We start from the raw sequence: 15960 nt of genomic DNA, 5'->3' as shown, positions 1-15960 counted from the left end.
CATGCATACAGACAAGCAAGCACACATACGAACACATCACAACTCATGTCTAATCATAAAATTTATCCTTCTTTAATATTATTCCTTTCTACGCGTACTGGGTCACGTTCAGCTTGACGGCCCGACGCTCAGCGTTTCAATTACGCTTCACAATATCGTTATCGACCGACACATCACTAGAACACATTACTTTACTCAAGTATTTCATTTCACATAATAACACATAATTCACACTTTAAATACTTTAATCCCCTTCTTAGGACGAGTTCCATTCTACCTGACGGCCCGACAACACAGCTTAACTCCTAAGCTGACTCTTTAAATTGGAACGCTTCTATTTTCGCTTCTAGATTCTAGTATACAGTAAAGACAATTATCCATCACTTAATCACATAATTATAATCACTTCACATAAATCACACTTTATTCACTTAATTACGTCGCAAAATTCTCAGTCGTCACACACACACTATCTGAGTAGTCAGATCATTCTGAAATTTATCATAATAATTTTAAAATCTCAAAATAATAGAGTACAATATTAAAATATAATATTCGAATATATTGTATGAAAAATGATACAACACATTGCATTATCAATCATATTCTGAACCTTACTTCATATGTTTATTACTCATCATCAGACAAATAGCAATCAGAAACATAGTCGGGACTCGTAGGGAAAATGAAACTATGAAATGGGAAGGAAACTATGACATGTTACATAAAAGTTCTGAAAGGAATATGTCTTAAGTCCAATCATGTATTAGGATTTAGGAATAACTTTTTATATAATCTGTTTTAATTTCATTGATTTTAATAAAAGACTTGTTTTGTTTTTATTACGGGCTCTATCTATTTAAGTGTTTAAATAAGATATACCATAGTTTAGAGTAAAGCTTTTTATGGATTATGATGAGATCATAATAGTGAGACCTAAAAAGATGATAACTCTAAACTTGAATAGTTTCTGGTCGTAGAATTACTAACTGGTAATTAATAATCCGCAGAGATCGGTATATACTATGCTTACTTCATTATGAAGGATGTCTGTTCACATAGACATTTGTGTGGTGACACTATAGCTAGTATGTAGGTGCTTATTATGGAATAAGTTCACTGAACATGACTTGCACAGCTGAACAACTGATGGAGTTCACTCACGTGTCAGCAGTTGTTCACATAGTGATAGTTGTACAAGTATCCTTAGACTTGAGGTCATCATAGTCATCTTGTGTACACTGAACTATGCTTTGGTTTAGTTCTTAGTCTTCAGGGACAATTATTAGGGCTCTTCTGGGTATAGAAATTTGTACACGAAGATAGTGTATGATCAATAAAGGATCTACCCCTTCCAGTGAAGGAAGCGAATGTTCAAGGCTGATCCACTTATGCTAGTTCAGGAATCTCTGGCCAGAGTGAATGAAATTAGAAAGGAGTTTCTAATTTCCATAGAACTAAGCATAGTAAATGGAAAGCAAGTGATTAAATTAGATAGGCTTGACACGAGATCCATGCCTTGTATTTAATCGGGACATTGTAGGGTAGAAGGAGTTTTTGTACGATAACTATTCACTGAATAGGTTCTTGGTATTCTAAGCAGTGAATTCATATTATCCGGATAGTCGCGATATGCTGAGAAGTATCCCTCACGATGTAGAATAAATGTGATTTATTAATTAATCATATTTAATAAATTAGAGAATTTATATAAATAATGATAAAATAGTTTTATTATTATTTATTTCTACTACCGGCTTAATATTGAACCTACAAGGTCACACCATAAAAAGAGAATGATTTAATGGTGGAGGAATTAAATAATAAAGACTAATAATTATTTATTTGTGAAATAAATAATTAATTGACAAATTTAATAATTTATTAAATGAGATTTAATTGATTATAAATTTATTAAGAAAAGTTCTTAATATTATTAATTAAGGATTTAATTTTTGGAAATTAAATCAAGAGAGAGAATTATTTCTAAAGTGTTTAGAAAAAGGATTAATAATTAAAAGGTGTTTTAATTATTAATGAGAATAATAAATGGGATAATAATAATATTATTTATGGGAAAATTTCAGCTAAAAATTTTGCCTATAAATATACTATTATAGACCCTATTTTTATCATCGAAACACAAAAAAACCCAAAAAGTTTGGAAAACCCAATTCTCTCCACCTCCTTCCTCCTCCTTAACATCGTTTTCTTGGTGGATACCGGTGGAGTGCTTCACACTTGAGGAGCAACTGCTAAGGATCTCTGATCGTTGTCTCCGAATTATTTTAAAGGTTAGATTCGATCCCTCGAATTTTTATTCATGATCTGTATGCTTTTATTTGGATTTTATATGTGTACAAGTGTTTTGCCATGTCCCCGCTGCGTTAAAAATCCAACAAGTTCTGTAAATAATAGTTTGAATCCAACAAAATAAATGAGTAGTCTTCTCAAATGCAATAAAAGTTGGGAAAATTGTGTAATTTGACAAGTCAGATAATTTATTAATAGCAGTACATAAATAATTTATAGACCCTTATCAGCAAATGAGTTAGGTATCCCGTGAGTACACAGTCAAAACCACATGCAAGTATTTTCAATAATTTGAGATAAACACTGCAGAAGTTCAAATGGAAGGACACATGAAAAACAGTAATGACAAGTCAAATTATATAAATGAAATACAGAGGAAAAGATAAGTATTTGATAAAAAAAATCACTATTTCAGATTAAATGAAATAAAGTCATTGCATGTACTTGTATCGATGTCACTTTACAGCAGATAATGAATCTATAATTTTGAAAATAATGCAGGTGAGAGGAACAATGACAAGTCACAATTAAGTTTTAAAATATGAACTGTAACTGTATAGTATGTTTAACACGTGAACTGTCATTCAAAGTAGCTTCACAGTTGTGATAACATATAAAAATAATTTATTATTTACCAAATCACTTACAAATAGAGAACTACAACCTCATGAAGTCACACTCGTCAAAAGTAATTATGTCTTCACTCCCAAATTTGGATAATTGTTTTTGTAAAAAAATAACTGTTGTAGGATATTACTGGAAGGGTATTGACGCAGACAGGCGGTTTATCAAATGTCCCGACGGTGTTTGTATTTACGAACGTTGGATCGAAGAGCCGCTTGAACCCCGTGCAACAGTTCTCATTGAAATTCTTAGGGAAAAAATTACCACAGAGAATGTAGCCCACTATGCAGAAATTTGTGAGTTGCAGCGTGAAAATGAAGAGTCAACGAGGGAATTGCAAAGAATGAAGGCGTTCATCGAGTCCTATAGCTGGAACATCAATGGAGATGATGATGACTTCGATGATACCGATGAATGATGCAGTTCATATATTGCTGGTTTTTAATATTTGTATTGTTGCATCGTACTCATTTATATTTATGTATCGTGTTATTATTGTGTATCGAAGTAGGCACAGTTTTTCAACTGAGTGTTATTATGTAACTGATGTTATATGATGAAATTTGTGTTTCAAGTTAAGTATCCATTATCAGCAAATGAGTTAAGAATAAATATGAGGCCTCGTCAAGAAAAAATATATTCCACCATGATACACTTTTCCAAGTAACTAAAACCATATAAAAAAAAATTTAAAATAAAAATAAAAATTACATACTACAAATAGGTTTACATCACTAGTCAACAAAAAAAGAATTAAACCTGAATAATTTTTTGGAAATTAAATATGAGCCTTGCAAAACATGCCCTCACGTAACAAATGCATACTCGACCCACATGGTACCCTTTTTGAAGCTACAAAAGTCATATATTTACAAATTTTTTATTTAAATAAAAAAATGTACACTAAAAATAGGTTTACATGACTCACCAACATAAAAAAATTAAATTTAAATAATTTTTTTACAATTTAATATTAGAGCTCAAAAAATGACCCCCAGAGAATTTTTTTTACTTGCAAAACAATACACATAAGTCACAGACCGAGAGGAAAAGAAAAAAAAGAAAAAAATATATAAACCCCAGAATACCACGCCACTACTTCTGAGCCTGGGGTGAACCCTAAATTTGTGGCGTTATGTGCCATTTTTGGAAGATTTTGAATGCCTCTACTATAAAAATGAACTTTTCATTCAAGTGTGTCAAAAAAGTCCCTAAGCCCAACATGTCATTGACCTTTCATGTTTTTGATTGTCCTGATTCATCACATGTTATACAATGGTAGGCATAGGGCTCATCGAAGTAATGGAATGCAAAATAGAAAATAAGTTTAATAAACAGTGATGTGTTCATGTACTAACATATTCCGTCGAATAATATATAAAGATATCAATTATTAAAAAATGTAATTTATGACTTAAAGTTGAAAAGTGTCATACAAGAAAATATTAACATTGTAACTTATAAGTTACTAGTTGGTAACCCGTGCCAAGCACGGGCCCGAAATTAAAAATAATATATAGTTAAAAAAATTGAAGTTAAGTGTAACCCTAAAATTTCACCGTATAATTCTAGTTATGCATGCATCTAATTATTTACTTATATAAATTTGACATGTTAACTTAGTAATACGATTATTTTAAAATAAACCGACGCTTAGATGTTCCACAACAAATAAAAATTGAAGGAAAATAAAATTTACAAATAGTAGAAGTTAATTTTTGTAGTTGAGATTTTATTACATTAAATCTTAAAAATAATTGTATAATTTTGTAGTGAGAACCAAGATTTAGGACCTAAAAATTAGTATAGATAGTTGATAACCCGTGCTAAACACGGGCCCAGGATTAAAAATATCGAATTAATATTTGTAGAAAATTATTCATAATACGTGCGAAACACGAATTAAAATTAATATATTAATATCAATATTAAATTGATACTTGAAAAAAATGGCTATGTGGTTAAAAAAAATCGAATCAGTTATGAAATTTCCCACTATAATTCTAGTTTTGCATTATTTTACTTGATATAAAAATCTAATATATTAGTTTTATTTTTGTGAAATGAATTGTATCTCTATCTTATGAACCAAATATCTGTTCTTTAGATAATTTAATATTAATTAATATTGATAATTATCTTATAATTAGCCTTTTCAATATAGTTTATTTAATATTACGTAATTATCGATAAAAATTAATTTACAAATCAAAAATAAATAGATATTATTAAACTTAATTTAATATTACTTAATATAATCTAAATATAGTCCATAAATTTGTTACTGTTAAAATATATTTTTTAATTTAAAGTAAATAAACATGTTGATGGATAGTTACAAATACAATCATTAAATCAATAATTTTGAGTTTAAAAGTTTATAAATGTTACTAAAGTCATTTGCTATTACTTAATTATTTTTAAAATAATACTATAGAAAATAAAGTTTACAGAGGTACTTTGCTACTTTTAACACCAAATTATACATGGTTTCGATTATTAATAAAGAGTAATAGTTTTTTTTTAAAATTAAAAATAAATATAAGTTATTTTACTTAATTTAATGTAATTTAATAAATTTTTAATATAATTTAAAAATCGTTCAAAAAATATTTTAGGTCTCACTATTATGATCTCATCATAATCCATAAAAGCTTTACTCTAAACTATGGTATATCTTATTTAAACACTTAAATAGATAAAGCCCGTAATAAAAACAAAATAAGTCTTTTATTAATATCAATGAAATCAAAACAGATTACACAGGAAGTTATTCCTAAATCTTAATACATGATTGGACTTAGGACATATTCCTTTCAGGAATATGTGTATTAGTTTGATGATAAGTTAAACAAAACACTTAAGTAGAAATCTAGTGTTTGTAGCCTCAACGGATAAGACCATCTTGGCTATCCGTTGAAGGAGTAGCTTTACTTAGCAATAAGTTTAGTATTGTAGCACATTTCATTCTGGATTCAAGTTGTAATTCTTAGATGTTGTAGGAAATTATCAGTCATGTTGACTACTAGTGGATATGCAAATAGGAGGGCTAATTGTAAATATTTTATGCCTTGTAATTTTTTATAAGTGAAGAAGTATCAACTGATATTGAAGACCTTCAGCGGATAAGAAACAAAGCTTCAACGGATGTCTCTAAAGCTTCAACGGATAATATCCATCAACGGATAAGTGCTTCAACGGATAAGACTTCAATTGCTAATGCATCAACGGATAAAGCTTCAACGGATAAAGCCTCAACGGATAAGACATCAACGGATGAAAGCTTCAACAGATGCTTAGTTCAATTGTAACACCCCCTTCTTAAAATAGAAGGGGGTGTTACAGAGATGGCATCAGAGCTTAGGTTCTTTCTTGTAGAAAACCTACTTAGGTTGACCTGTGAGTTTGGGTAGACGATAGGATGGGTGTTCCATTTAATTTCGTTTCATTATGCTCTTTATCGTTTCATTCTGCTTCATCATTTTAAAATCTGTTTGTAATTGCTTCATCATATTTATTCTCGTAATCTTCATTCGTTCGCTATCTTATGTTGTAGATGCCTCCTAGACGTGATCCTTTTCATATTGACCCCGCTCAGCTTACTGAGATGATAGGGCAAGCAGTGGCTCAGGCTGTACAGCAGGCTTTGGCAAACCAAGGAAATCAGAATGGACAAGGAAATCAGAATGACGATGGAAACCAGAATGGACAAGGAAATCAGAATGGCAATGGGAATCAGAATCAGAATGGTCAGGGCCATCAGCTGGAGCCATTTGTATGGTTGGAGAGGTTTGTGAAGCAGAAACCAAACTCTTTTAGTGCAGCACCGACTCCCATTGATGCTGAAAATTGGATTGTTCATCTCGAGAAGATTTTTGATGCACTGGGTTGTGATGAGATTCAGAAGGTCAGGTTAGCTGTGTATAAGTTGAAGGGTGATGCTCAGAGATGGTGGAGAGGAGTGAAAGCTACTAAAGGGGAGCAGTATGCAGAGGCTTTGGAATGGCAGGGATTCAAGGAAGTATTCTATGAGCAGTACTTCTCTAATGCTGATAGGGAGACTTATTTGAGGGAGTTTCATTCTATTATGCAGCACCAGGATGAGAGCATTACTGATTATATGGCGAGGTTTATAAGGTTGGCTGGATTTGCTGGGACAGTTGAAGGGACTGCTGCGCAGCAGGCTGATAAATTTAAATGGGGGTTGAAGTGTCATCTGAGGGGTTCCATAATTTCTTTTAAATTTGATAATGTGGCAGAGGCGGCTGATGCAGCAAAGGATGTTGAGAAAGAGCGCATAGATTTCAAGACTTCTAGGTCTAACAGTGGTAGTAAGAGGACTAGGGATGATCAGGGTTTTGCACAGGGTAGACAGTGGTATGGAGGTCAGAATGGTCAGCAGGGACAGTGGCGCGGACAGAATCAGAATAGGGGTGGTCAGTCATTCCACGGCCGGAATCAGTATGTTGGTCAGAATCAGAATCAGCAGTTTCAACGACAGAAGCAGTCTAGGCAGTGGCAGAATCGTCAGCAGGGGCAGAGCCGTTACTCAGTATATGGGGGAAACCCCAATATGATTCCATTGGCTTCTTGTGCTACATGTGGTGGACATCATCCATATAGAGCTTGTTACAGACAGACTGGGACTTGTTTCTTGTGTGGTAGCATGTCCCATAGGGCAAAGGATTGCACAGTGTCACGCAACCCTGGTGAAGGAGGAGCTGGCGGTAGTAGTGGCAGTGGAAGTCAGCAGAATCCTACAGCCAGAGTGTTTACATTGACGGAAAATCAGGCAGCAGCTAATTCAGGTACCGTTTCAGGAACACTTCTTGTTGGTAGACGTGATGCTTATGTGTTATTTGATACTGGTTCAACCCATTCTGTTGTGTCTTTATCGTTTGTTCATCATCTTGACGTTGCACCTTCATTATTATATCCTCATATGTCTATTTCTACCCCGATGGGGAATTCTGTTGGTATTTCTGATGTGTATCGAGAGTGTTTGATAGCTGTTGGAGATAGAAATTGTAAGGTTAACTTGCTTCCGATGGAGATGCATGACTTTGACATTATTTTGGGCATGGATTGGTTGAGTGAACATCGTGCCACAATTGATTGTCAAGGAAAAAGGGTGATCTTTGGGGATGTAGATAAACCAGAATTTGTATACCAAGGGTCTCAGCCGAAAGGGGAGGTTAAATTAATTTCCGCTCTAAAGGCGAGCAAACTTTTATCTAAGGGTTGTGATGGCTACCTTGCTTTCGTGAAGGATACATCGAAGGATGAACCTCGCATCGAGGATTATCCAGTTGTGAAGGAGTATGAAGATGTGTTCCCCGATGAGCTACCAGGTTTGCCACCACATAGAGATGTGGAGTTTACTATTGAACTTGTTCCAGGTGCCGAGCCTATTTCTAAGGCGCCTTACCGTATGACACCACTTGAGTTACAAGAATTGAAGGAGCAGCTACAAGAGTTGTTGGATAGGGGATTTATTAGGCCAAGTGTGTCTCCTTGGGGCGCTCCTGTGCTGTTTGTGAAGAAGAAGGATGGTTCCATGAGGTTGTGCATTGACTACAGGGAGTTGAATAAGGTGACTGTGAGAAACAGGTATCCTTTGCCACGCATTGATGACTTGTTTGATCAGTTGCAAGGGGCGAAGTATTTTTCGAAGATAGATTTGAGATCTGGTTACCATCAGTTACGAGTTAGGGAGGAAGACATTCCGAAGACTGCATTTCGCACTCGTTATGGTCACTATGAGTTTCTCGTGATGTCCTTTGGGTTGACGAATGCACCAGCGGTATTTATGGATTTGATGAATCGGGTCTTTCATGATTATCTGGATAAATTCGTGGTGGTCTTCATCGATGATATCTTGATATACTCTAGGAGCAGAGAGGAGCATGAGGAGCATTTATGTACTGTACTTGAAATTTTAAGGGAGAGGAAGTTGTTTGCGAAATTTTCCAAGTGTGAATTCTGGTTGGAGGAAGTGGCATTCTTGGGGCATGTTGTATCTGGTAGGGGCATTGAGTTGGATCCTGCGAAAGTCGAGGCTATTACTAATTGGCCCAGACCTAGCAATGTGACAGAGGTAAGGAGTGTCTTGGGTTTGACAGGCTACTATAGGCATTTTGTGGAAGGTTTCTCTTCTATAGCTTTACCATTGACTCAGCTAATGAGGAAGGGAATTAAGGTCGAGTGGAATGATGATCGTGAGAAGAGCTTTCAAGAGTTAAAGAAGAGGTTCTCCAATACTTGTGTTGCCATCAGGGAGTGGAGGTTTTCAGGTGTATAGTGATGCTTCTAAGAGAGGATTGGGGTGTGTTCTTATACAACATGGGAAAGTGATTTCTTACGCTTCTAGGCAGCTTAAACCATATGAGGTGAATTATCCTACCCATGACTTGGAGTTAGCAGCAGTGGTCTTTGCTTTGAAGATCTGGAGACACTATCTTTATGGAGAGACTTGTGACATCTTTACTGATCACAAGAGTCTCAAATACATCTTTACTCAGAAGGAGCTTAACATGAGGCAGCGGAGGTGGCTTGAACTTCTTAAGGATTATGATGCAAATATTCAGTACCATCCGGGGAAGGCGAATGTAGTGGCAGACGCTCTTAGTAGGAAGAACTTGGGGAGTGTTGCATCTCTCATTACTCAGCCGCACCTTATTTCAGATTTGGAGCGCTTGGGTGTTGAGTTGTATGTTAGAGGATCAAGTGATAGCATTGCAAATTTGAAAGTGGAACCAAATCTTGTTTCAAGGGTTAAGGAAGCTCAGAAGAGTGATACAGGTTTGGAAGCTATTAGATCCGAGGTGGCAGGTGGAAAGCAAACACAATTTCATGTCGATGATGAGGGTGTGATGTGGTTGGGTAGTAAATTATGCGTGCCCGCAGACCTGACGATTCGTGAGGAAATTTTGAAGGAGGCTCATAGTTCTTCATTTTCTATTCAACCAGGTTCCACCAAGATGTATGGAGATTTAAAGAAGCATTTCTGGTGGAGTGGAATGAAGGGAGACATAGCAGAATTTGTGGGAAAATGTCTTACATGTCAACAAGTGAAGATAGACCATCAGAGGCCTAGTGGATTGTTGCAGCAGTTAGATATTCCAATCTGGAAGTGGGAAAACATTACTATGGATTTTGTGACTCATTTGCCGAGGACCTTCAGGAAGAATGATGTCATATGGGTAGTTGTTGATAGACTTACTAAGTCCGCTCACTTCTTACCTATTAGAGAGACTACTCCTGTTCATGAGTTGGCAGAGATTTTTCAGCGAGATATTGTTAGACTTCATGGTGTGCCTGTGTCAATAGTTTCTGACAGGGATACGAGATTTACATCGCGTTTTTGGAAGGGGTTCCAGCAAGCTTGGGGTACGAGGCTTAAGTTTAGTACAACTTATCATCCGCAGACCGATGGACAGTCAGAGAGGACGATTCAGACATTGGAAGATATGTTGAGGGCTTGCGCGTTAGAGTGGACAGATGATTGGGACAAGTACCTGTATCTGGTTGAGTTTGCGTACAATAATAGTTGGTACGCGAGTATTGGTATGCCACCATTTGAGGCTTTGTATGGTAGGAGGTGTAGGGCACCATCTTGTTGGGATGAGGTTGGTGAGAGAGTCATTGAAGGGCCAGAGTTGGTTAGAATCACTAATGAGAAGGTAGAGAAAGTTAAAGAAAGTTTGAAGGAAGCTCGATCTCGTCAAAAGAGTTACGCGGACCAACATAGGAAGTTTGGGGGATTTGAGCCAGGTGATCATGTGTTCTTGAAGGTATCTCCTTGTAAGGGTGTTAAGCGTTTTGGTATGAAGGGAAAACTTAGTCCGAGATATGTTGGACCTTTTGATGTTATGGAGAAAGTGGGGGAAGTGTCTTATAGAGTTGCGTTGCCGCCACAACTATCTCATGTACATAATGTATTTCATGTGTCAGTTTTGAGGGGCTACAAATATCATCCATTACACGTGGTTCAATATCCATTACATAAGATTAGAGAGGATCTTTCTTGTGAAGAAGAGGCTGAGGCTATCTTAGCTCGAGAGGATCGAGTTTTGAGGAGGAATGCCATTCCATTTGTGAAAGTTTTGTGGAAAAATCATTCTGAGAGAGAGGCAACTTGGGAGTTAGAGGAGTCTATTCGTGAGAAATATCCGCATTTATTCGATTAAGGTACGAGTATTTAGTTTTGTTTGATTCCGGGGACGGAATCCATTTTTAAGGGGGTATATCTGTAATGTACATAAAATTTTATATATTTTGAATAATATTAATAATTTAATAATAATAATAATTAAATAATAATAATAATAATAATAATAACAAAATAGAGTAGATTAGAATAAGAATTAGTGATTAAATATATTGATCATTTAGAAAAGGAAAAGGATTGATAATAGAAATTTTATTTATTAAAATTCTATTAGTTGTAGGACATTAGTGCACCCCTGTATATAAACATAGATGGAGTTGTTATAATAAAACCCTAAAATTGCATGTGGAGAATGAAAACATAGGCGCCGAGTTGGTTCGTGGTTCACTCTGTTTCTTTTTCATATCAACGACGAGAACAGGTACTACTATTACTACTAATATAGTATTGTGTAATTAATTAAATAATATAATGCTAGTTGTGCAGATTCTTTATTACGATTATAGCATTAATTGAAATCTTCATTAGCATGACATGTTATTTTCATGACTGGTACATGATGTATTACAAGTTGTAATATTAGAGTATTAAAAATTGAAAAGCCTTAGCATTAATGTAGGTTATGATGATACTATTTTATTAACTTAAAAGGGTGTTGCGTGTGTGTTTATGCCTTGAAATCAGGACATTAGTTTTGTAAGGTTGGAGTCAAAATCATGTTTTAAGTGTTAAAAATATATTCTATTTGATGGTAATAAATCCAAAGAATATGCAGCACAGTGACATGAATTGGCTTAGCATTCAGATTGGCGAGTTGATTAAATAATAATATAAAGGTTATGTTTCATAATCCAGGAGTGAAGTCATAGTTGTACATGTGTTTAGCCTTTCTAGAGAGAGTATTATTTATACTTTATTAGAAAACAACGAGGAGGTATTTTAATTACATCAGTTTAGTTATAAAATAAAATCTTATAATTAAATAAGGGAGTTATAAAATTTTGTTAGTGCTGTAATTTATATTGTCAATATGTTATATAGTGTAGTCCTATAATATAATTATAATTGTGATAATTTTAACTTATAACTTTTAAAATAGATTGGGGCAATAATTTAGCGGTGTCGTTTGCAGATTTCATTAGTACTAGAGTTTGCAATATTTGAGGTACGGATTCTGTCCCCTTTTATTCAGCGCTACTCCTGTTGTCCATTATATTTATTTGATTTATTCTGTTCTACTTTCTGTTCATTCCGTTAATATTTGCTTTGACCATTTCAACTTCTGAAAATTGTTTAGATACTTGTTTATGCGATTTTCAAAAATTATTTATGACATTCTCTGCTTTGGAAATCAGAATTATTTGTCTCAGGTGATTTTATATTTTGCGAGAAATATTATTTTTCGTTTGGACCCTTAGTGTGGTTTAGGGTATACCGAGTTAACCAGCTGTAGGGGTACTATAGCCATGTCATTGCGGCACCAGTGACATGACACTTCCGTGACAATGTGATTGGTCACGGTGTATCCTTCTGTTAGCTCTTGGGAAGAGCTTTTGCGCATTTGATATTTGTTTCAGGATACGTGGGTGCACCCAGAGTTTGATTTGTGATTTGATTTATGGTGACGTTGTATATGTCGTACACGTTATCCATTCTGTTGCACGCATTAGGTACCCTATGATGTGTGTATTTGTATCTGTTCTGATCTCGGTATGAAATATCCTAACCCCTCGTTGCTTCAGCCTTACTTATTTTTAAAATTGTTGTTTTATTATAAATTGCTGATTATTTATTTCTGATCTTTTGTTTTATAAATTGTATTCCAAATCCGTACTGGGCGTTTGGCTCATGCCGTATTCTTTTTCTGGCAGGTGCTTAGGGGAATCTGGGACTGTGTGAATGGAGAGCTCCCTTTATTTCGTTCTTAGGATTTCAGACTTCCATCATTATTGAGACATACTTACTTATTAGAGATTTCAGCATTTATATTTTTGGTTTAGACATTTTGGAGATTTAATATTATTTTGGAGATTTTAGACTGTTTAATTATTGTTAGAAATATATTAGTGCTCTGTTTGCAGGTTTTGGATTTTAAGTAATATCTCCCTTCTATTTTAAGAAGGGGGTGTTACATCAATAGCAGTTGATAGTGACAATTCATAAGCTGACAGAGGCACATGGGTTGACAGAGACAAACTGGAATGTGGAAGCCTCTAGGAGGAATCAAGAAAATGCAACATTTCCATTCTGGTGCAAACAAGGGAGTAGTCAAAGATCAACAGCTAAACCCAAATTGCATTGGATAGAGAAATGAAGAAGAAACATGTGAAGAGCCTTTTTAATTATATTTTACAGTTTTGTCTTCACTTGTAAACTTGGTGATATATAAACCAAGTAGCAGCTAGTAATTAGATGTGAATTTTCAAGAGCTGTTTAGAAAATCCAGAGAGAAAATCATCTAGTTTGTACTAGGAAGCAGCTGTGATTTAATTCTTTGAATCACAGATTTTCTGAAATAACACATCTCTGGTGGAACAACAAATCCACTAGAAAAGTTTTTAAGTTCTTTGTGTTCTTTACATTTGTGTTTGAATATATATCTGTCTGTATCAGCTTCAAGCAATTCACACACATTTGCTCACTAAAACACTTAGCCTTAGAAACTGCTCAAAACTTGAAAAAGTTTTGAGATTTACATTCAACCCCCCTTCTGTAAATCTCATTGTTAGTCCATTGGGAATGACATGTTGTGCTTATTCATCTTATGTGCATCGCGAACATATAAGATAGGGTGTTAATCTCTTGTGAAGCGACGGTGGATCTTGAGATTTAGATTTTGCCATGCTAGCATAGGTTCATGTACGAGTATGTATGATTAGTGGGTAACTCTAACCGTTTTAGTCACCCTGTGTAATAAAAAGGAATAACTCGTTCTTAAATCATTATGTTGTCAATTTCTGTAGACATATAGGGACTCAACATAATTGATGCCTATTCAACTTCTATCTTAATTGTGGATGTTTGGTAGAATGGTATTAGTACAATGAAAGTTGGCTTTTATCAGTTTTGTGTTATTCGATTAATATCATCACTGTTGCATGCTAAGGGTAATAACAATGACTGTTGAAGGAAGTAGTAATGAAGTTGTGATCTCATGAGTGTTTTAATATTGTTAGTTCAAATGATAATTAAGTGCTTAATTGTAGTAGTTAATTGTAGTTAATAATTAGTTAATCAATTCTAAGTGTTATTGTCTTAACATTGAGAAGCAATCATACATTGGTGAGTGAGTTTAATTGAACATAATTAGTCTGAGTCTCTGTGGGAACAAACTAGAAAGTATTCTATATTACTTGCGAACACATATACTTGCGTGTATTATTAGCGCGTATTTTCGCCCTAACAATAAGTTCTTGATATTCCGGAGAAAATAGATTTTGAAGATTCGGATTCAGGAAGTGAGCAGAAAGAGCCAGTAATCATGGGTGATCGTATTGTTCCGGGAGATCCAGCTCTTATGGACTTTTTTCGGCCTAAAATTGATGACATTCAGTCAAGCATTCTTCATCCGGCTATTCAGGCTAACACCTTTGAAATCAAGTCGGGCACTATTCAGATGGTGCTGAATTCTGTTTCTTTTGGAGGTGCTACGACTGAAGACCCCAACATGCACATAAGGAATTTTGTCGAGATCTGTAGTACTTTCAAATATAATGGTGTGACTGATGAGGCTATCAAGCTGAGGCTTTTCCCATTCTCTTTGAGGGATAAAGCTAAGGACTGGTTACATTCCGAACCAGCTGGATCCATCACTACTTGGCAAGATCTTGCGTAAAAGTTTCTGGTGAAGTTTTATCCAATGGCAAAGACCGCTGCTATGAGGAGTGCTCTTACTCAGTTTGCGCAGCAACCTACAGAATCTATATGCGAAGCTTGGGAGCACTACAAGGAGATGTTGAGAAAGTGTCCACATCATGGAATGCCCGATTGGATGGTGATCACTGGTTTCTATAATGGTTTGGGGGCCCAATCTCGGCCCATGCTCGATGCAGCAGCTGGAGGCGCATTGTGGGCCAAAAGCTATACTGAGTCTTATAATCTTATTGAGACTATGGCTGTAAATGAGCATCAAAACCCAACTCAAAGGATGATGCCTGGGAAGGTAGTAGATATTCTGGAAGTCGATGCAGCCACCGCTATTGCAGCGCAGCTCCAAGCGTTGTCTATGAAGGTCGATTCTCTAGCCACCTATGGAGTCAATCAGATAGCTATGGTCTGTGAGCTTTGTGCAGGTTCTCATGCTACGGATCAGTGTTTTCTTGTTAACGAATCTGTTCAGTATGTGAACAATTATCAACGACAACAGCAGCCTGTGCCAGCTACTTATCATCCTAACAACAGAAATCATCCAAATTTCAGCTGGGGTAATAATCAGAATGCTATTCAGCAACCATATCAACAAGGTGTGAGTAAGCAGTTCAATCCACCTGGATTCCAGCAACCGCAACAATATGCTCAAAGGCAATCATATCCTTAACAGGGAGGTGCAGCTGCACCCACTAGAGCTGATTTTGAGGAACTTAAGCCGTTGTGCAAGAGTCAGGCGGTGTCGATCAAGACCTTGGAAAATCAAATTGGTCAAATAGCCAATGCAGTGCTCAATCGTCAACCTGGCACACTTCCCAGTGACACTGAAGTTCCAGGCAGGAAGGAAGCTAAAGAGCAAGTCAAGGCTATTACCTTAAGGTCTGGAAAAGTTGCTGATGATGAAAAAGTAAAAGAAGGAGAAGCTGAAGTTGGAGATGAAGAAGCTAAGAAAAAGGAGAAAGCGGTGGAACCAAGGAAGACTACTG

At 35.6% G+C, this 15960-nt stretch overlaps 1 protein-coding gene and 1 non-coding gene across 2 annotated transcripts; one reads left to right on the top strand and one right to left on the bottom strand.

Moving 5' to 3' along the window:
• Nucleotides 1-6493: 6493 nt before the first annotated feature.
• Nucleotides 6494-11126, top strand: LOC141685559 (uncharacterized). Its single transcript, XM_074490652.1, has 6 exons — nt 6494-6726; nt 6850-8469; nt 8830-9155; nt 9688-9919; nt 10121-10503; nt 10711-11126. Exons 1-6 carry the CDS (start codon nt 6494-6496, stop codon nt 11124-11126), a joined length of 3210 nt encoding a protein of 1069 aa, XP_074346753.1.
• A 3855-nt stretch (nt 11127-14981) lies between these two features.
• Nucleotides 14982-15088, bottom strand: LOC141688121 (small nucleolar RNA R71). The gene has a single exon (XR_012561584.1). It is a non-coding gene; the product is annotated as a small nucleolar RNA R71 (small nucleolar RNA).
• Nucleotides 15089-15960: the final 872 nt, after the last annotated feature.

Source organism: Apium graveolens, chromosome 9 (genome assembly GCF_009905375.1).
Source record: "Apium graveolens cultivar Ventura chromosome 9, ASM990537v1, whole genome shotgun sequence".
Taxonomy (NCBI): Eukaryota; Viridiplantae; Streptophyta; class Magnoliopsida; order Apiales; family Apiaceae; genus Apium; species Apium graveolens.
Note: the sequence above shows the minus strand (reverse complement) of the source record. Positions and strands in the feature narration are given on the sequence as shown.